Source organism: Dendrobates tinctorius, unplaced genomic scaffold, assembly GCF_039654945.1.
Source record: "Dendrobates tinctorius isolate UK_male_01 unplaced genomic scaffold, ASM3965494v1 ptg000003l, whole genome shotgun sequence".
NCBI classification, from domain to species: domain Eukaryota; kingdom Metazoa; phylum Chordata; class Amphibia; order Anura; family Dendrobatidae; genus Dendrobates; species Dendrobates tinctorius.
The window spans coordinates 19,125,276-19,147,484 of NW_027361671.1; the positions used below are offsets into that span (position 1 = coordinate 19,125,276).

At 46.6% G+C, this 22,209-nt stretch overlaps 1 protein-coding gene across 1 annotated transcript in view; it reads right to left on the reverse strand.

Annotated features, from left to right (window-relative positions):
- Window positions 1-16,747: 16,747 nt before the first annotated feature.
- Window positions 16,748-22,209, reverse strand: part of CETN3 (centrin 3) — a 32,066-nt gene continuing 26,604 nt past the window's right edge. Inside the window, exons 4-5 of the mRNA XM_073586753.1 lie at window positions 21,042-21,233; window positions 16,748-17,200 (exon numbers count right to left, since the gene is read on the reverse strand). Coding sequence (XP_073442854.1) covers window positions 17,157-17,200; window positions 21,042-21,233 — 236 coding nt within the window. The 3' untranslated portion in view covers window positions 16,748-17,156. The remainder of the gene's footprint in view (window positions 17,201-21,041; window positions 21,234-22,209) is intronic.

A 22,209-nucleotide genomic window follows, 5' to 3' on the forward strand; every position in this document is an offset into this window, starting at 1 on the left:
TAATGTTGACCGGCTTACTTTTCTGAAAATGAACAAGACCTGGATCTCGACAGAATTTGCCAGTCCTCTTCCAGAATAAACAATTGGTTGGCAACAGTATCCAGGTCTCCTGTTGTGTTCATGTTTCTACCACCTGAACTGTAATCCCTGGGCTTCAACACAGCCAGTTGTTGCTCAGAAGTGCCGTCTGCACAGAGAAAAACACTAGCTCCTGTGTTAGTGGGGTTCAGTAACGCCAGCTGCTCCCCTGCTGTGTGGATGGCAATGTCTTCTGCTGCCTCCACATTCACACTACTACTCATTTCAAACTTGCTCCAACTAGGCCTCTGGCTCCACTCTGTCTCTAGTATTTCCCCTGGCCTCCAACCCCGCCAGTTGCTGCTCAGAAGTGGCGTCTGCACAATCAACACTTGTTCCTGTTTTACTGGGGTTCAGTAACGTCTGCTGTTCCCCTGATGTGTGTCCGGCGATGTCTCCTGCTCTGTCCACATTCCCACGGTAATGATCTGCAAATAAATAGAAGCAATTTTCAAAACATCTTGATTTATTCAGTATCGAGTATGAGTGCCATGTGCAGAAATACAGTTACACGCCTTTGCATCCTATCAGTACCACTCCAGCGGGTTTTTTTATTTTAATTACAGCGCTGTAGTGGTTCCTATAAAGTTCTGCACCTAGTTGTTCTACTTACCTGCCGTCGTCTCCACCTTCTATCACCGCCACTCCATCTGGTCTCCTGCAGTTTGTGACCTGCGAGATCACTCCAGTGTTTGCTGGTGCGAGCCGGAGGTCGCTTTTCAGTGCAAGTCTGAGAGCCTCATTCTAGCTCTCATAGACTTTCAAAAAGAGACTGTGACCGTTACTACTGACGTCCGGCCAGTCAGAAATTGAGGTCACAAGTAGTGTTGAGCGATACCATCCGATATTGAGAAATATCGGATAGGATTGGATCGGCCAAAAAGTATCGGGTATCGCCGATTCCGATCCCGGAAGTCCCATTCAAGTCAGTGGGACCGAAATATCGGAATTAAAAAAACCCTTTCTTTCCTTGTAGGTTAATTCTACATGAAGAAAAACAACTAAGAATAATGTAGAAAGTATTGGGGGAGGTGGAGGAGACATTAAAGGCTTAGGCCTCTTTCACACATCAGGTTTTCGCTGTCAGGCGCGATCCGGCGCTTTTGACAGAAACCGGATCCGGCGAAATGCGATGCCGGATCCGGTTTCCCCCCCATTGACTTGCATTAGAGCCGGATCGAGCCGGATGGCCATGCGTTTCATCCGATTTTCGCCGGATCCGGCAATGTGACGCGATCCGGCGTCTGGAAAAAATGGCTACTGTAACGTTTTTTGTCTCCGGCGAAAAAGCCGGACACGCCGGATCCGGCTTTTTCATACAATGAAAGCCTATGAGCGCCGCAATGCGCCTGATCCGGCGACGGCCGGATCCGGTTTTTTTGGTCTGAGCATGCTCAGTAGCTCTGCCCACATTACATATATAAAAGCAAGACAGTGGGACCCTCAGCCACACCCAACATGCCACCCAAGCCAAGAACCAGGAGCAGGAGAAGGCAGCAGACATCTGCAGCACCATCAGCACCACCACCACCCCAAATGGAGCAGCAAAGGGAACATGCTGAGGAACGGGAGGGGAGTCCAGCAGCAGATGAGAGACGGTAATTATCAAATCCCCCATTCCTCCAAACTAGGGCTATTGAATATCAAGATATTCATTGGCCCTTTGTTTCTCTTTATTCAACAGCCGCCCAATAGATGCAGCAGCAGCAGCAGCAGCAGCAATGGCAGCAGCTGGAACACCACCCACAGGCATGGAGTGTGGCCACCAGGAAGACAGCACATCATCTTCTGGGAGCCCTCCCTCGCATCGTCAGCGTTTGACGGTAAGTTTTTATTTCCAAAATCCATCATCTCTGTAATATATGTCTATTCATTGCCTTTTATTTCAAAACAGGATTCACAAGATGAAGAGGAGCTCCCAGAAGAAGAAGGAAGGGGTGGACAGACACTTGGAGTGGGCTCACAATTGGTAAGTTTTTTGCATCAAACGCAGAAACACAACATCACACTACACACAACACATAGAAAACAATGTTCTGCAGACCACACACAGCAAACAAATGCCTACATCCAAAGACATAACATTTTTTGTTTTCTTCTCTAGTCTTCCCAATCTGGTGCTCGGCCAAGAGGTCCTCGCAGTGCCTCCCAGGGTCGTCGGCGACAGCAACGCGGCGGTCACCAGCGTGTAAGTATAAATATTTTTGCTTTGTTTTTTTGCACTTTTTATTTCATTTCTTTTGTGGAGGCTAATTATGTTATTTTTGTCTTTTTCTTTAACAGCCTTCACAGCGTGCTCCCGACTCTGACGGTGAGGATGGAGGACTCGATGTGGACCACCTCATCGATCTCGTCAGAGAAAGGGAGCCGCTCTGGAATATGGCTGACCGCCGCCACGCTGACCTTATCGTTACCCGACGACTCTGGGAGGAAATCTGTTCGCTCCTTGTGGACCGCTGGGAGGACCTCGAAGCTCGGGCCCAGATTAAAGAGCGTAAGTATATACAGTACCGGTTGCTTGATTTAAACGAGTGTTTCCCGAACTCCAGTCCTCGTGGTCCCCACGGATCATGTGTTCAGGATTTCTATTTACTTTGGAAATCCTGAAAACATGACCCCTGGGGACCATGAGGACTGGAGTTTGGGAAACACTGATGTTGTATACTAACCACTTTGTCCTTTCTCGTTTCAGGGGAGAGAATTGTGAAGCAGTGGCGGTCTGTGAGGGATCGTTTCAAGAAGGAGTTCAAAGAGATGCGGGCCCCGAGTGGATCTAGAGGACGCAGGAGCAAGTACAAGTACGCACGAGCCCTGTCGTTCCTCCGGGAAACAATGCTCACCAGAAGGTAAATATTACACACCACATGTGACAAAAAAATGTTTAGATGTAACTTTTTTTTTTCAGCCAGGGCCATACCATGTCACTATTTTAATTGTTTTTTTTTCTCTTTATTCCACAGCACGGTGTGCAGCACTCGGGAGCCTGCACAATTGGACCCTTCTGAGGCGATCCCTGAGGAGACCGGCACCGAGGGACACTTCGACCGCCCCGGTACATCTGCACCTTCCCAGCCTTCCCACACATTCGACCCATCTGTCCCATCCACCAGCACAGGAGCATCGTGGCCGCCTACATTACATGAAGCTGCTGGTGAGGAGATCGCTTTCCCTTTACCCCACCCTTCTGCCCCTGCCACCTCTAGTACACCTGCGGGTACTGGGCGGCAGCGGCAGAGGGGTCAGGAAAAGAGTTATGCGCCAGAGTTCTTGCATCTGAATGCATCTTTCCAGAACTGTCTAAAAGTCTTGTCAGAGCAAATCTCCGCAGGCTTTCAGCAGATCAACTCCAGCATTCTGGAGGTGAAGACACTTCTGCAAACCATGCATTCAGAAGCAAGATCTTCGCCAAACCACACCTTTTTCAGGTCTGTTGTGGAGCGCATGGCAACACTATCTCCTACCCAGCAGATGCATGTAATGCATTCGTGCCACGGTGCTCTACAGCAGGTTACCTCCCAACCTCCACCTCCCACCACTGTAGTTCCTCCACCTGCACCCCCTCCAGCCACTTTCCATCCTCCCCCTCCTATTACATCTGCACCCCCTCCAGCCACTTTCCATCCTCCCCCTCCTATTACATACCAGCAACCTCACCAGTACCAGCAACCTCCCCAGTACCAGCAACCTCCCCAGTACCAGACATCTCCCCACTTCCAGCAACCTGCCCCGTACCAAACTCCTTCCCCGTACCAAACTCCTTCCCCGTACCAAACTCCTTCCCCATACAACTTTCCATCAACATCATCTGCTCCTACAGTCCCTGCCCAACCCTCCACTCCACCGCCCACCACCTCTTCTGCCTCCCACATGTCCACCCATTCTGTAGCTTTTTCCACACCATCACCTCTAACTGTCCCTTCCCCACCACGATCCCAGTCCTCTCTCCACACTCCCATTGTCGAAGTGTCCCGCAGCCCCTCCAGCAGTATTTCCACCCCACACTACACCGAGTTATAATTTTTTTTTGTAATAAAAATGCCCATTTGGTTGTTTTCAAACCTTTATTAAAAAAGTTTTTTTAACTTTAAAAACAGTTTACAAAAAAAAATATATTTTAAATAAAAGTTAAATTATTGTTTACACTGGTTGTCTGTCATTTCTTTTTGCGGCGAAATATGTTTAAAAAAAAGGTTAAATACAGGGTATTTAAAAGGTAAAAAGGTATTCAAAACCAGGTATATAACTGGGTAAATTTTAGCTTTTTGCCACAGTTGTGTTCCTGGTTGTGTTTGAAGCAAAGTATTTCACCTGAAAAGTTGTGTTTATTGTTGGTGATTTCCTAACAATGTACACAACTTTTGTTAAAAGGTGAAATACTTTGCATAAAACACAACCAGGTACACACCTGTGGCCTAAAGCTAAAAATAGAGACCATGACAAGATAGCCAACTTTGGTTGGCAAAGGTATATACTGTTGGTACAGAAGGTACACAAGTTTGGTTAGGGCACAACTCTTTCACACTCTGTCATCCTGCCAGTGTACTCTGCCTTGAGGTGACAAAGTATAGTGCAAAATTGTCCCTCATTACTGAAACCGTCACAGAACTTCTAGTGGTAATGTCATGGTAATCTTGCAAGGTGGTTTCTTCAGAGGTGTCCTCAATGGAAATGGGTTCCTTGCAGATAACAAAATTGTGGAGTACCACGCAAGCTTTGATCACCTCGTCCACAGTTTCTGTCTTGAGGTTGATCGCAGTCAATAGGACCCGCCATTTGGCTGTCAGAATACCAAAGGTACATTCAACCATTCTTCTTGCTCTTGTGAGGCGGTAATTAAAAATGCGTTTTGGTCTTGTCAATCCTCTGCTAGAGTACGGTTTCAAAAGGTGTTCTGACAGCTGGAAGGCTTCATCCCCTACACAGACAAATGGCATAGGTGGACCAGATGTTTGCGGCAGCGGTCTAGGTGGTGGGAACTGGAAGGTGTTTCCATACAGTTTACGCCCCATGGCAGACAGTTTGAAAACTTGAGTCATTGGAGCGGCCATAGGCCCCAATATCAACCGCAATAAATTTGTATTCCGCGTCAGCGATGGCCATGAGGACAATTGAAAAATATTTCTTGTAATTGAAATATTCCGATCCCGATCCAGCTGGCTTTACAATGCGGATATGTTTCCCGTCCACAGCGCCCAAGCAGTTGGGAAACTGACATATCTGTTGAAACTTGTCAGCAATTTCAATCCACCTCTCTGTTGTGGGCTCTGGTAAAAACTCTTCAGCTAAGGAGTCCCACAGTGCACGGCATGTGTACTTCACAATTCCAGATATGGTGGAAATCCCGAGTCTGTACTGGAAATGCAGTGACGAAAGGGATTCTCCAGTTGCAAGAAATCTGTGGGGAATTAAAAAACAATAAATTAGTTTTAAATCACAGCATTACATACCAAAACTGAGCTATAACACTTGGAGATACAAACTACCACCAACAAGATTGCAGTGAAAGTGTGCTCTGATGCGATCACATCCAATAAATGTGGCTTACCTTAAAGTCACCATCAGACGCTCTGCGGGTGAAACAGAGAAGCGGCAATAGGTGTCCGCTTTTCTTATGAGGTGTGCAATGCGCTCCACCAAGTAATCAAAATTCTCCATTTTCATCCGAACATATCCAAAAAAATTTATCCGGGTTTCGTCTAAGGTCCATGCAGAGTGTAGAATAGACCCCACGCGTCATTCTCTTGGCTGTGATGGGGTGGATCCACAAACATCGTCTACGATGCCTGATGCGCTGCTGTCTCGCTCTCTCCTTCTCCAGAACAACCACCCTCAAACAATTCGCCTCCGCTATAAAATCCGCCAAATTCTTCAAAATATTTCCAATGACAACATCCATCTTCGCCAGTAACTTGCTCTTCTCTCCAACCTGCACTTTCTCCTCTACAACCTGTCAAAGAAGGGCTGTAGGAACACGCTATATATAGTTTTCCAGTAGCCAATCCCGTTCGGAAGGCCACAAGGGTCAATTTTAAAAACCGGATCCAGCGTAATCCGTCGAAAAACGGATAGAAAAACGGATGAACCGGATGAGACGGATCCGGTTTTGTCTGTCAAGAACAAGATGGATCCGGCAGAAAACCGGATCCGGCACATCAGGTTTTACAAAACATTTGCCGGTTCCGGCATTCCGGCACGACGCCGGATCGCGCCTGACGCCGAAAGCCTGATGTGTGAAAGTAGCCTTAGAGGTTTAGCCCAATCAAATGGAATAGCAGGAATAATTTTTTTTTTTTGTTAAGACGTTCGGCGTTACAAAGATATTGACTATGTTAACCTCTTTTATATTTTGTCAGATATGTATGTTTCACTACTTCCATGCTCTTCACCTTCTTTTCTACTTCTCCCACACTTTCTCCTTCATGATCCTCAGCAGAACCTTTTTCATCAACTTCTTCTTCACCTTATTCATCTTCTTCTTCTTTACCTTCTTCCTATTATTCTTTTTTTTTTTTTACATTCTTCATATTCAACTATTATTCTTCATATTCTACTTCTTCCTATTCTTCTTCTTCCTATTCTTCTTCATCATATTCTTATTTGTGAGTCATTCCTGTAGTTATCTATAAAAGTTTGAAGATTACACCTTCCGTTCTGCCTGTCACAAAAGATTTACAACAGGATTTGTCCGCGTTCAGTTTGGCCTGCAGCAGCAGGCATTTTCCAGGGGCACCACGAGGAGGAACGGACTCACCCCCATACACTGCTTAGTCTTCTTCTGCTTATAATTTAGATATCATCTTTTGCTCTGATTATTAGTCTTATGCTTAATGTTCTTCTGCTTTTGGTTCTTCTGCTTTTTGTTCCTCTGCTTCTTGGTCTTCTGTCTCTTGTTGTTCTGCATCTTGGTGGTTGTCTTCATGTTCTTTGTCCTCTTGCTCATCTTCTTCAGGGTCATTTTTTTGGTCTTCTTCGGTGTGGTCTTCAGGGTCGTCGTCAGGGAGATCCAGAGTGAGAACGAAAAACCATTTCCACAAGCTTGAACTTGCAAAAGTAGCAAAAGGTACAAGAAGGCTGAGGAACTGCCGAGAACCAGCTGACGGTGCTGGAACCCGGATGGTTAGCAGAAGGAACAAGAGCAAATGGAACTAGCGAGGACCAGCTGACGGTGCTGGAACCCTGAGGGGCAGCAGAAGGAACAAGAGCCAATGGCACAACCGTGGACCAGCTGACGGTGCTGGAACACGGTTACTAAGCAGGAGGTACCTGTGCTACAAAGCACTACCAAGGACCAGCAGACGTTGCTGGAACGCGGATACCGATAAGGAGGCACCTAGGCCAAAGGCACTGCAGAGAACCAGCTGACGGTGCTGGAACCCGGATGGGTAGCAGAAGCTAAGAGACGAACTACAGAGAACCAGCTGATGGTGCTGGAACCCAGAGTGGCAGCTGATTGAACAAGAGCCAATGGCACAACCGTGGACCAGTTGATGGTGCTAGAACACGGTTACTAAGCAGGTGGTACCTGTGCTACAAAGCACTACCAAGGACCAGCAGACGTTGCTGGAACTCGGATACCGAGTAGGCACCTAGGCCAAAGGCACTGCCGAGAACCAGCTAACAGTACTGGAATCCGGATGGGTAGCAGAAGGTACCCATGAAAAACAAAGTTGCAAGGCCGCGAGCCGGCCGCAGTTACCGAAGCTCACAGTCCTACAGGGGGTGCTTGTCCTATTGGCACTACGGAACCAGTAGCAGTCTACAACAGATATTAAACTTGATGAAATTAGGCACCCACGAGACATGACGGCATCACGAGAGGGGATCCGCCCAGCGAGGACAGGAAACCTTCAAGATAAAAGGGGCGGCTCCTCTCTCTGCATCAGTTGTTTTACAGAGCACGAGAGGAACTCCGCAGGTTAGTGTACACATAAATAATACATCCTTTACACTACTAAATTTCCAAGGGAGTGTATAATGTTAATAATGCACCCAACTAATGACGTGATCAATAGGGAGGGAATATAAGGGTGCCGTCATGTCTCATGAAAAAACACATTACCAGGTATGTAATACCCGTGTTTTTCCATTCTACATGACGGCACCACGAGAGAGTTAGAGATTTGTATTCTCTTTAGGGAGGGATCACTGCTTGTAACACTCTTCTCCCGAATGTGAGATCAGAGGTAGCAGATAGGTCTAATCTGTAATGTATGAAAAAGGTAGATGGAGAGGACCAAGTGGCCGCCTTACAGATTTGGTCGATGGAGGAGTCAGCTCTCTCCACCCAGGATGTCGCCATGGCCCTCGTGGAGTGGGCTTTTAGGCCTTCTGGAACAGCCCTGCCTGCACTACTATACGCTAGCATGATGGCCTCTCTCACCCATCTAGCTATAGTCTGCTTAGAGGCTTTAAGGCCTTTTCTTGCCCCCTGCTTTGAGACAAATAAGGCCCTCTGTTTTCTCCAAGGTTTTGTCATCTCTAAATACTGTAGGATACATCTCCTAATGTCTAAGCAATGAAGTTTCTCCTCCTTCTGGTTACCGGGGTTAGGACAAAAGGATGGTAAGACTATCTCCTGAGCCCTGTGGAATTTCGACACTACCTTAGGGAGGTATGCTGGGTCTAATTTTAACACAACCCTATCGTCCATGACCTGATTGTATGGCGGGTCTGCTGATAGTGCGTGTAAGTCCCCGGGCCGATGTGAGTGCACTAATAAGGCTGGCTTTAAAGTTAGCACTTTCTCTGACGCTGCATCTAGCGGTTCAAATGGACTTTCTGTCAGAGATGATAGGACTAAATTTAGATCCCAGGGAGGAGGCATAGGAGACAGGACAGAGACAGCTCTAGCACAGGCCCGGATAAACCTGGTCACCCATCTATTGTTTGCCAGGTCATAGTTGAATAAGGCTGCCAGGGCTGAAACTTGAACTTTGAGGGTGCTGACAGCTAACCCCAACTCAAAACCCTTCTGCAGAAACTCCAGTACTGCCCCTACCTGTACTTCTCCCTCCCGTATCGGGCCTGAGGTAGATAAAAATTTCCTCCATATCCTTCCATAAATTTTTGTAGGTTTTCTGCTACTGAGTAAGATGAATACTAACCCCGCTGAGAAACCTTTTTTCTCTAACAGTGACCTTTCAAATTCCAGGCTGTCAAATGCAGCCCGGACTTCGGAGGATGATTGAAGGGACCCTGTGTTAGCAGGTCGTGATCCTCTGGGAGCACCCATGGGTCCGTCACAGACATCACTCTCAGCCAGTAGAACCACGGTCTTTTCGGCCAAAAAGGAGCTATCATAATTACTCTGGCTTGGTCCTCCCTGATCTTCCTCAGAACTGCTGGAATGAGGCATATTGGAGGGAAGGCGTACACGAGACCTGGTGTCCACTTTATCCTGAAGGCGTCTACTGCCAACGGCCTGTCTGCTGGACTTAGGGAGCAGAATTTTTGAACCTTCTTGTTGGTTTTTGAGGCGAAGAGATCTATGATGGATTTCCCCCACATATGCACAATCCGTTGAAAAATGGACTCTTTTAGGCACCATTCTCCTTGCCTCAGGTGGTTCCTGCTCAGAAAGTCTGCCTTCAGGTTGTCTACACCTCGAATATGCAGGGCCGATAATGAAAGGAACTGGTGTTCTGCTAGAGTCATGATCCTTCTTGCTATTCGCATCAGGGACCGAGAACGGGTGCCCCCTGGTGGTTCACATATGCGACTGCTGTACGGTTGTCTGATAGGACTCTCACATGATGTCCTCTTAGGTGTGTCAACAATCCTTCCAACGCCCTTTCGATGGCTAGTAGCTCCCACTCGTTTGAGGATAGATTTCTTTCCTCCTGGACCCAGGGATCCTGGAGCCATATTGTGTCTAGATGGGCCCCCCAGCCCCAAGGACTGGCGTTTGTTGTGACTACTCTGGAGGTTGTGTATGTCCAGGGCACTCCTCTTGGAGGACTCTATCTGTAACCACCACTTGAGTGACTGGAGTACAGGGTCCGGGAGGGTGAGCTTCTGCTCTAACTGCCCCTGAAGCCTCAGGTCGTTTTGTAGAACACACCACTGAGGTTCTCTTGTGTGAAACTGGGCCCATTTTACTGCTGGTATGCAGGAAGTTAGGGACCCTAAAACTGACATGGCCCTTCTCAGAGTCATTTCTGTTTTTTTTAATGTTGCCATGATTAGATTTTTGATCTTCTCTTTCTCCTCTGGGAGGCGACACTCCTGTACCACCGAGTACATTGTTAAGCCCAAAAAATTCTGGATCATTGCTGGTACCAGTTTGGATTTTTTGAGGTTCAGTTGCCAACCCAGGGTCTGTAGTGTCTCCATCACTATTTTGACTTGTTCTTGACAGTGAGAGAAATTTCTTCCCACTATCAAGATGTCAAGAAGTCATCCAGATATGGTATCACCAGTGTCTTTTTCCCTGAGATGTGCTGTGACCTCTGCAATTAATTTTGTGAAGACTCGGGGGGGCTATTGCTACCCCAAAGGGCAGAGCCCTGTATTGAAAGTGACGCCACTGAGACCTTATCTGGACTGCCACTCTGAGATATTTGCGGTCTTGTTGCCGGATCGGGACATGATAGTAAGCATCCTTGAGATCCAGGACTGCCATGTAGCACTGAGGATAGAGGAGCTTCACCGCTGACCTTATTGTTTTCATCTTGAATGATGGGACTATCAGATTTATAATCATCCTCCAAGAATTGTCTGGCTTTTTTATAAGAAATAGGGGGGGGGAGTAAAACCCTTCCTTCTCTTTCTCTGGAATTTCTTCCAGGACATGTTTTTCTAGAAGTGATAATACTTCTAGATAATACTTCTAGAAATGGGATGATTTAGCGAATCCTGCTTTGAGCAGGGGGTTGGACCAGATGGCCCAGGAGGTCCCTTCCAACTCTACGATTCTATGATTCTATGATTCTCCTTCCAGACTTTCTTGTTTTTCTTGAGATGACTGTACTGGAGTCTACATGTATCTTCGTGGCGGCCAGTGGTGGAATCTTAATTCCAGACCCGACCCTACTATCTGTCAGATCCAGGTACTGGATGAGATCCTCTCCCAGGCTGGGAGGAAGTGAGAGAGCCTTCCCCCCACCTGAGAAGGACAGTCACTGGGAGGGTTTTTTGGCGTCTTTGAGGGCTTGCAGAAATAGAAGCCTCTCCCACCTCTGGCTCACTTGTCAGAATTGTTTCTGTCTCGATCCCTGTACTGCTGTCTTCTAAATTTTCGGCCCTTCTAAAAGGAGCGCCGAAAGGCCTGAAATGGCTGTTTTGGGAAATTCTTTTTGTCGCCGGCTTTCTCCAACACGTCATCCAATGCCGGTCCAAACAGGAAATTTCCCTCACATGGCAGAGAGCAGAGTTTCATCTTTGCCTGAGTGTCCCCCCAGCCAGCATTTGAGCCATACTGTCGGCCGTCCTACATCAGTTAAGGCCGCTGACTTTGCTGCTCGCCTGGCTGAATCTGCTGAGGCTTCAGCGAGAAAGACTGCCGCTGCTCTGATGGCCGGCAATGATTCCAGAATAGATTCCCTGGGGACTCCTTGCTCTAGCTGGTCTTCCAGGTTGTCCACCCATATTTTCAGGGACCTAGCCACACAAGTGGCCGCGATGGCGGGCCTTAGGGCCCCAGGCGAGGCCTCCCAGGCCGTTTTAAGACAATTGTCTGTCTTTCGGTCCAGAGGTTCTTTTAGGGAACCTAAATCCTCAAAGGGTAGGGAGGATTTCCTGGCGACTTTTGATATCGCTACATCAATTTTTGGAGCTCTATCCCAGGACGAGGATGCCTCTTCCTCAAAGGGCTACCTCCTTTTCAGGGAATTGATTATCTCTGGTTTTTCCCATTCCTGTTTTATGAGTCCTTCCAATTGTTCGTTAATAGGGAAGGCTCTACGTTTTTTCTTTTGTAGTCCACTAAACATGAGTTCCTGAGCTGTCTTTTTTGCTCACTCATCTACCAGCCCCATGGTAGACCGGATTGCTTTTATAAGCTTATCTGTAGCTTCTACTGGGAATGCGTCTTCCTCATCAGAACTACTATCTGAATAGCGGGTTTTATCTGAGTCCTCCTCTGACCCTGTGGAGTCCTCCTGAGAGACCACTGAGGGGCTGGATCTCTTGTTTTGCTATCCATATCCGCTGATTGTAATGCCCTTATTGATTTGCAAACCTCTGTTTGAATTAGGGTTCTCAGACGGTCAGAGAACGAGGGTGTCTCTTACGCTACTGTCTTGTTAATACAATCCTGGCACAACCTTTTATTCCAGGATGCTCCTAAGGGACTATTGCATAAAGGACATTCTTTATTTTTAGTTTTCTCCCTACTCTTCTTAGGGACCTCCTATACTCCACCCCGCCAATGCATGTAAGAGGGGAGAGAGGAGACAAGAGAGAGAGAACAGACATTAGAGTGCTGGACTTTCTCGAAGCTCACTCACTACTCGGACGCGTCACAAAATGGGTACTGGATCTGGAGGCTGACTGGTCTGATCACTGTCTCCCAAAGAGTCTAGGGACCCCTCCTCTTTACGGCAACGATCTGCCCGTGCGTTGCCCGAGCGGCTCCCACTGCTGCTGCGGCGTGTCTGGCTCTTCTCCTCTGAGCGCGACCGCCTCTCCTGCACCTCCTGGTGCGGCTGCAGGTGTTCTGGTGAAAGGCTTTCCATTGCCTAGCTGCTGCTGCCGTATTCTGACGAAAGCAGTCACGTCTAACCTAGTAATGGTTCAGTGACGCCCGCCAGTACTACTGCTGTTTAAATAGTGTCTTTTTTTTTGTAATTAGGCACCTGGTTGATCCCACCTGCCGGCCGCATGCGCGCTATCATGCCTCTGATAATTAGCGCGCGCTCCTTATGTCTGCTTCTTGAAGATCGTGTCTGCGCGCACCCTGCTGTAACTAGTGTGCGCATTCACTGCTGAGGCACGGCGGTGCCTGCATCCCCCACTGCGCCACTAGTGTTTTTTTGCCATACCAACAGGATCGCTGCTCCTCTAGCACCTGGACTTATGGCTATATTGGATAATCCGCATTTTTTTTAAATATTGCCTAGCAGTGAAAAACTACCAACCAGTGACTACCAAAACTCTACTTCAAAAGGGCGACTATGTGATAAAGGCCGTTGTAAGGCCGAAACGTCAGCTGTCGCTTCATCACCGTCAATTAATAAAAAGCTCACTTTAGCATAATTTATGTGTGCAGTGATTCTATATTGACTTTACATTTACGGGACCAGAGGCTCCCTTCCACTAGCACCGTTTATTCATTACACTAGTCGAGTGCTAGCCAACTGCCATATCTACTGCTATGTGGTCGTTACCGCGCTCTGTCTGTGCGCGTCTCTGCCCTGATGCTATCTCCCGGGCACCGCCCGCTCCACTTCCGGGTCGCGCCTTATCTACTTCTGGTGCACTCCCGGCCTCTCCATGGGTTCTCCGGGAGTCCCCACTGCTGCGGGTCTTAACGCGTGCCTCGTCTGCTGCTGCCCCCGGAGTGCCCTCTCAGCTCCGACCGCTGCGTGCCTTCGGGTGTCCTCATCAGCTGCGCGTACTGGCTTTTCCCTTCCGGTGCCTCGGCCTGTTCCTGGCGTTTCAGCACCATGAACCGCACCGCTGCCCCCTCCATACCTGCCTTCCGGATCTGGACATCGCCTGGAGGGAGCAGTTACGCCACTGGCCACCACGGAGTTCTGCAGGTATTTCCCTCAGATTTTTTTTTTTTTTGATGGCCCGGCGTCCTGGACTCAACAGGGAGGGTACACCCATGTGGCCTCCGAGGAGCATTAATTCTGCCCGGACACCGATGTGCCTCACGGGCTGCATGGCCACTGTGCGTCAACAGGGAGGGGCGCAAAATGTGGCCTCCGAGGACTATCATGGGCATGTCGGCATTAGGGAGGGTACACGAACCGTGGTCTCCGAGGAATCCGCACTTCACCCGGGCGTCCGCCTCACGGGCTGTGGCCATGCACTCGCTCAGGGGGGACATAGGAATATATGGCCCCTAAGGCGACTACCGGTACCTGGTGACGGGTGTAGCAGACCAGTGCCTGCCAGTAATCACCCGACCCAGGCATCCTCTTTTTTCTTCCAAAATCTTCCAAGAGGTTTTTCATTTTGAGGGTTCCCCATCGAGGACAGGAACCCAACTGATGCGGAGAGAGGAGCCGAACCTTTTATCTTTAAGGGTATGTGCACACATAGTTTTTTGTCTCTGTGGATTTTGTTGAGAAAACCGCAGGAAATCCGCAGGACAAAGTGCTGCGGTTTTTCTGCGGTTTTCACCTCATAATGGATGAGGTGTAAAACTGCAGCGTTTCTGCACCAAACAATTGACATGCTGCGTTTTGAAAACCGCAGCAAAACCGCGCGAAAAAAAAAACGCAGCATGTGCACAGCTTTTTTTTATTTCCATAGGAAATAAAGGTACTGTACAACGCAGCAAAATCTGCTGCGTTTCTGCAGAGCCAAAAACGCTGCGGAAACGCAGCAGAAACCGCAAAGTGTGCACATACCCTAAGGTTTCCTGTCCTCCCTGGGCGGATCCCCTCTCTCGTGGTGCCGTCATGTAGAATGGAAAAAAACATAATTCTGGCATTTTTAATTTTTTTCTCGTTACGTCATTTATTGATCAGGTGAATTTTTTTTTTTATATTGATAGATCGGGCAATTCTGAAATATGTGTATATTTGAATTTTTTGTAACTGTTTTATTTTGAATGGGGCGAAAGGAGGGTGATTTTAACTTTAAATTTTTTTTTTTTACTTTTTGCATGCTTCAATAGTCTCCATGAGAGACTAGAAGCTGCAGTTGTCTGATCGCCTCTCCTACACACAGATGATGATCAAATCGACCTGTGTGTAGCAGAAATGCTCACTTGCTATGACAACCATAGAGGTCTGCTCGAGACCTCTGGTTGTCATGCCAACCCATCAGTGACCCGTGATCACTTGACGGGGTCACTGATGGGTGGGATTTCCAGAGCACTTCCCGGAAGCTCGAGTTAAATGCTGCTGTCAGAGACTGACAGCGGCATTTAACTTTAACAGGTTAACAGCCACGGGTGGATCGCGATTCCACCCACGGCTGTTAGATAAATATGTCAGCTGTTCAAAACAGCTGATACGCCTGGAAAAGATGTGAGCTCATTGCCAGAGCCCACATTAAAGGGAGGGATTCCGACGTGGGCGTACTAGTACGCCAAATATCAGAAAAGGGTTAAATTGATGGTAACAATTGAACATGTTTCTGTGATTAATACTGCAGTCAGACGGCTGTATATGTTCTCATGTGAGAGAATCGGGCAGATGACATTAGAGTGCAGTCTGATGATTTACACGCACCCATAAACTCGTATAGGTGTGTATGGTCCGATTACCAGATGCACTCGCAGACCGCCATATACTATATGCAATGCATGAAACAAAATACAGCAAACATCCATGGTATCTATGCATAGATAGGAACAAGAACAATCTATCGGTCTCCTGCCTCACATGTACATGCTATGAATGACAGCACCACAATTACACATACACCTTCAGAAGACATAACTATAATCTCTTCTTTCTCTGGCACATGAGCATCTTTCATTCCCTGTTAAAACTAATTGTCACATATCCTATGCTACCTTATCTGACGCTCAGGGTTACGTAATTTTCCATTATTTAGCACCAGTATTTTGGTGTAATAAGAAGGTAAAGCATACCTGCTATTTCAGGTGCCACAATTTATTAATTGTGATGTGAGGAATAACTCTTTCTGGCCTTTATGATTTGTAACCTTCAAATTTCAAGAGTTTCCTCTTCTTCGGGCTCTTGATCGCTCCATATTCCCTGAGTGAGTGGGTAAAGACTCGCTATTAAAGCACGTTCACACGTTCAGGATTTGGTCAGTATTTTACATCGGTAATTGTAAGCCAAAACAAGGAGTGGGTGAAAAATGCAGAAGTGGTGACGTTTTTTTATTATACTGTTCCTCTGATTGTGCCACTCCTGATTTTGGCTCACAAATACTGATGTAAAATACTGAGAACATGACCTTATAATGACTTCCATACACTGCGCACTCACAGAAAAAAGGAGATTCTGCTCCTATATCTCTTTGTAGCAAACCCTCGGAGGCATAGAGGACGTTATACAGCAGCACTGAGCAGTGCAGCAGTGAATCCTGCCCAGAGGTGAGGCAATGCTGCTTTCTATCTTGCTTTTATGTTTCTATGCTTCTGTCTCACTGTATAACGGTCTTCTCCTTCCTTTTCCATTGAGTCCTATGGGGCAGCATGTATCTGGTTCCTTCAATAAACAATAAGTTTGACTTGTCTCTCAAATGGTCTTTAACAGGTTTTAAGATTAAATGAGCAGTTTTAAGTGGTGGGAATTTAGGATGGTCGCTGGAGAGGTGGCTCATAAGTGGAGTAAGAAAGTTTCAACCGCCTCTGCTCCTCAGAGCATGTATACAGGTTGCATATATAGGAGTCTTGGGAACAATATCCTTTTAGTTCAAAACATTTCCAATATTAGTAAACCTGTAAATTGTTCTGTTTATGTTGGATGAATGTGTAAAGACAGATAAACCCTGTTGATGCCATTCAGACCCTTTAAGTGTGTTATGACTTATATAAAACTTTGAATCACTTCTAATTGTGAAGCAAAGAGACATAAAATAATTACAAAGTGCTGCAAGATTTAATTCTAAAGCTGAATAAAAATATCTTACAAAAACAAATACACCCAAAATTGTCAAAAAAAATTCTATGTAACATAATATTCTACAAACATTGACTCGGAGTTCACCTTATGTTAACGCTCTACTGTGGTGGCCGTCAGAGCTCTCTCTATTGTGTCCCAAACAACTGCAAAGCAGATCAAACACGGGCCAAAGGGGCATTTTGAACAGAGTTGGTCTCATTAAAGTGAGTGGATACATAGAGGGGCGCACAACCCCCGGACTTAGTGCTCAGAGTCGAGCATTGACATAATGGGAACGTGCCTCTAGCACTGATATTGGTCCTTAGATTGGTTGTCCCTGCAAGCGCCGGGCTGCTTTGAAGTAATCCAGATCTTGACTCCTGGTTATTCGTCACCAGTCATTATGGAAATAAATTCTTGCAGATTTACTGAAGAGAAAAAAAAAGGAATACATAAGTGTACAGAACCGCCTGATTTACAGAGGCAAATTATTAAAAGAAAACACAAACTCCTGTCCGGCTCATAATATTGCTCTTCTTATACATGTTTCTGGGTAAAGTAAACTCTAGTAGTTAAATAAATTGTATCGTTTAATGGAGATTTACCAGATTAAATAGAATGAATTTTACCTCTGAAGGAGTAAGCCAATATTGGGCCTATGGGAAATGTGCGCAAAAAGCCCATATTTATTTATTTATTTATTTCTTTTTATTTAATTTTCTACACTTATGTAGGGTCATTAATTCAGCAGCGCTTTACAAACATCATCACCACTGTCCCCATTGGGACTCACAATCTATATTCCCTATATAGACTGTCTTTGTAGTGCAGGAGGAAACCGGAGAACCCGGAGGAAACCCACACAAATACGGGGAGAACATACAAACTCCTCGAAGATGTTGTTTTTGAACCCAGGACCCCAGCACTGCAAAGCAATAGTGCTGACTACTGAGCCACCGTGCTGCTGCCCATATCTTCCAACTTGTAAAAATCACCAAAAGGAACCCAAAAAACCCCTGCAAAAAAAAAAAAAAAAAAAAAAAAAAAAAAAAACACAATTTATGGTGCATTTCATATTTTCCCATTGACTCATAAATAGAGATGGGCGAACCAAACAGTAAAGTTCTGCGTCCGCGCTGAACACCTACTGTTCAGGCACGGAGACCGAACACAGACTTCACTAGGAAGTCGGTGTTACTTTTTTGGGTTCGGTCCCCCAAACACTGGGTGTCATGTGCATGATAGGCCAGCAAACATTTCCTCTGATCAGCGGTAAAATCATTACTGCTGCTCAGAGAGCCGCGGTTCCCATGCAGTCAAATGACAGCATGAGCCTGCAGCTGTGATCAGAGTAAAAAGTTTACCTCCGATCACTGGTATCAGCTGATGGGACTACTACTCCAATCAGCCTGTGCTTGCTGCATCTAATAACAGCGAGAGCAGCTGGCGGCTGATGGGAGTATTCATCAGCCGACACCTGTGCTCTAAATAAATAATTAAAAAAAAAAAAAAAAAAAAAAAAAACCGGCGTGGGTTCCCCTGTATTTTTGATAACCAATCAGGCAAAGCTGACAACTCCGGGCTGCAGCTTTTTAGAAAGGCTGGTTATCCAAAATAGAGAGGTCCCCAAGCTGTTATTTTATTTAAATAATTAAAATAACAGCGTGGCGTCCCCCCAATTTTTCAGTTTGGGGCCTGGTATTCTCAGCCTGGAAAGGTGCAGTGGATATTGGCCCACCCCCTAAACTACAAATAGCAGCCCGCATCCACCCAGAAAAGGCACGTCTATTAGATGCACCAGTTCTGGCGCTTTGCCCAACTCTTTCCACTTGCCCTGATCCGGTGGCAAGTGGGGTTAATATTTGTGGGGTTGACGTCACCTTTGTATTGTCAGGTGACATCATGCCCTTGGCTTAGTAATGGAGAGAAGTCTATAAGACACCTTCATTACTAATCCTACTAATGGGAAGAGCCGGGCAAAGCGTCAGAATTGGCGCATCTAATAGATGGGCAGCTGCGGGCTGCTATTTTTCGGCTGGGGAGGCCAATATCCATGGCCCCTTACCAGCCTGAGAATAACAGCCCTCAGCTGTCTGCTATGGTCAGGCTGGTTACCAAAAAAATGGGGGGACCGCATGCCGTTTTTTAAAATTATTTATTTAAATAATTTTAAAAAAACAGGGTGGGGACCCCTCTATTCCTGATAACCAGCCTTCGTTATGCTGACAGCTGAGTTGGAAGAGCCGAGCAAAGCTTAGTTGGTTGTCAAAAACAGGGGTGGAGGGCACACCGATTGTTAAATTATTTATTCAAATAATTTTAAAAACAGCATGGGGACCCCTCTATTCTTGATAACCAACCTCGGACAGCTGAGGGATGCAGCCCGGAGGTGTCAGCTTTGCCTGAACAATAGTTCCATCAGCCGACACCAGTGACCGGAGGTGCTGCGGGCTCACCCTGTCTGACCGGCGGTAATGATTTTACCGCTGATCAGAGGCAGTGTTTGCCGCGCCATCATGCACATGACAGCGAGGCCCCCCAGTCAAGTGAATGGGTTACGGGTTCAGGTCCACGTACTGTTCTGGTACCTGAAACTGATCTTTTATTTTTTTTTTTTAAACTGTTCAAACTCGCCAGAGCCGAACATCCAGGGGTCCGACCACCTCTACTCAATCAATATCTGGCCACAGCATTTATACGGTAAAATGTGACAAACGCCATACACATACTAACACTGAAATCTAGGCATTATGGAACCAATTTACCGTATTAAAATATCATTCAAAATACTCTGCACCTCACACCCAGAGAGGATTTTTGTTAGTCACCGTAAAATCTCTTTCTCATAGGCTTCATTAGGAGACAGAAACCATCAGTGATATGCTATGCTGCCACCTGGAGGCTGATACTAAGAATACATCTTGGGGAAAAAAAAGTCGGCTCCACTCCGACAAGCTCCACTTGGCCTGCAGACACCCTCCTATTGTTTAGCTTAAGGCATATAAGGGGCAGACACAGATCGCAGTTTCAGACCTGCTTTTTGCCTATGGTTTGTTACAGTAGGAATGAACACTCTCTCTTTTCCTAATTAGATTGGGTAACGGAGCGACAGAGAACGCAGTAGAGGTTTCTGTGTCTCCCAATGAAGGGTCTGCGAAATACACTTTAACACAAGTTTATTTTTGTTTTACTGTAGCCTGAGCATACAGTATATTGTATAAAAAAAGTCTCAATTTCAAAAAATAAGGAATTTAACCTGTTTTTAGCTCAACAAACATAAAAAAGTGGCTAAAAAGGTGACAAGTATTTTGTCAAAGTACAGTTGGTAAAAACAGTCTAATTGGGATCCTCAAATAGACTTTTTGCCTCTGATAATTGGTTGGCCCTTGCCAATTCATGGTTATGAGTCCGTGCAAACGTCAGACTGCGCAACCGGAAGGCAAACGTCAGACTGCGCAACCGGAAGGCAAACGTCAGACTGCGCAACCGGAAGGCAAACGTCAGACTGCGCAACCGGAAGGCAAACGTCAGACTGCGCAACCGGAAGGCAAACGTCAGACTGCACTCGGATGGCAAACGGCAGACTGCACTCGGATGGCAAACGGCAGACTGCACTCGGATGGCAAACGGCAGACTGCACTCGGATGGCAAACGGCAGACTGCACTCGGATGGCAAACGGCAGACTGCACTCGGATGGCAAACGGCAGACTGCACTCGGATGGCAAACGGCAGACTGCACTCGGATGGCAAACGTCAGACTGCACTCGGATGGCAAACGTCAGACTGCACTCAGATGGCAGACTCTGATCGGAGTGTGAGAAGCATCATTTTTCTCCATCTGCCTTTACCAAATACAACCTACTTTAAGGCGTCTAAAACAAACCCAGGCTAATCTCTCATCATTATTCCGCTATGTGAGCGCAGACTAGGCACAGCGCACCCTGTGGGCTCGTAGCCTCGAGACAACTGTAATACGTACAAACACACAGAGATAGGAAAGAGAGCCAACTATGCCCTGTCCTACTACAAGCGTTGTGATGGCCGCCATAGTGTATTCACCTCAACTACAGCACCAAGCACACCTGTCACAGAGCCAGACAGATCTTCTGACAACAATCAGAAATGTTGGAGGATCAGAGAGCTGTGATTTCGGATTTCGCTTCTCCTCGCTGCGTTGGATGGACCGCCCAGGACGTTTCTGGCAGCCGCTCTCTTCCCCATAAACGAGCATTATTACTGACAAAGTGTGGAACTTCCATGACACTTACTTTCGCCATCACCATCTTTGTCAAACTCCTCAATCATGGCTCGTAGTTCTTCATCTGTCATGTTCTCACCAAGTTCTCTAGCAACTCGTCGGAGGTTTCTCATGCTTATTCTTCCTGAATCATCATCGTCAAACAGCTTAAAGGCTTTCATCATCTCCTCCTGGGGATCGCGGTCCAATATCAAGTCTGTTACTAGAGCAGAATCGAATGAGAAATTGCTTTACAGAAGTAAATAGAACACAGCAGCCCTCAGCACTTTTACCTATAGAGTGCAGCATAGGCGATTATTAAATACTCTGGGGTTTCGGAGTCTGTTTAGCCTTGTATTCCGTCTCCTTGATACCCTCTCAGAGCTATAGCAGGTGTTGCCAGCGCCCACTGTAATATAAGTATTTTGTGCCCCCCTACACCATGGACAGTTCACACTCCCTGCATCTCTTCCGCCAGTCCAGTATTAAACCCACAAGTATATGTATTGTATTTTAAAGAAATATTGCTGTAGTTAGTTTGCCCTTTGACCCTGGATTTTCTGCCGTTTGCTATAATCCGACATAAAAGATTAAATCCAAAAAGTTATACAAGGTTATATTTACTTTCTATTATGTATTTATTACATGTTCATGTTTTTTTTTCTATATAGCAATGTTATTGTGCTAACCCAAGTCCTAGTCCTAACCTTGGATAGGGTTAGAAAGAGTAAACTAGCTGTGGGAGAACACCATATAGTCTGTCATCACAGTCTCTGCCTAGGCAGAGGGCCGTAGCCAAGAGGAGTTTGTAATCAGCTGATGTGTTCTGCATAGACAAAAACTGGGATGACAAAGCTCACGTCATATGGAAACCTTAGTCATCTCGGCTGCTGCTTATGCAGAGCGCAGCAGACGATGACAAACTCTGCTGCATAGGAAACATTGGCGCAGCAGCTATGACCAAGATGTTAAAACAGCCTCTGGCTGCATTACCTAACCACCTTGCTGGCCGCCAGGCAGGTACTTACTGCACCACAGTGCACACAAGGCTACTGCCTCTGTGCCTCTCACCCCATCCCCTTCTCCCCATGTTCTTCTCCTCTGATACCTACTATAGACTGCATTTTCCATGATGCAAAAGTCTAATTATATTGCTCTTGCTCCTGTCTAATGGCAGCAGTGGTAGGTCAAAGACAGAG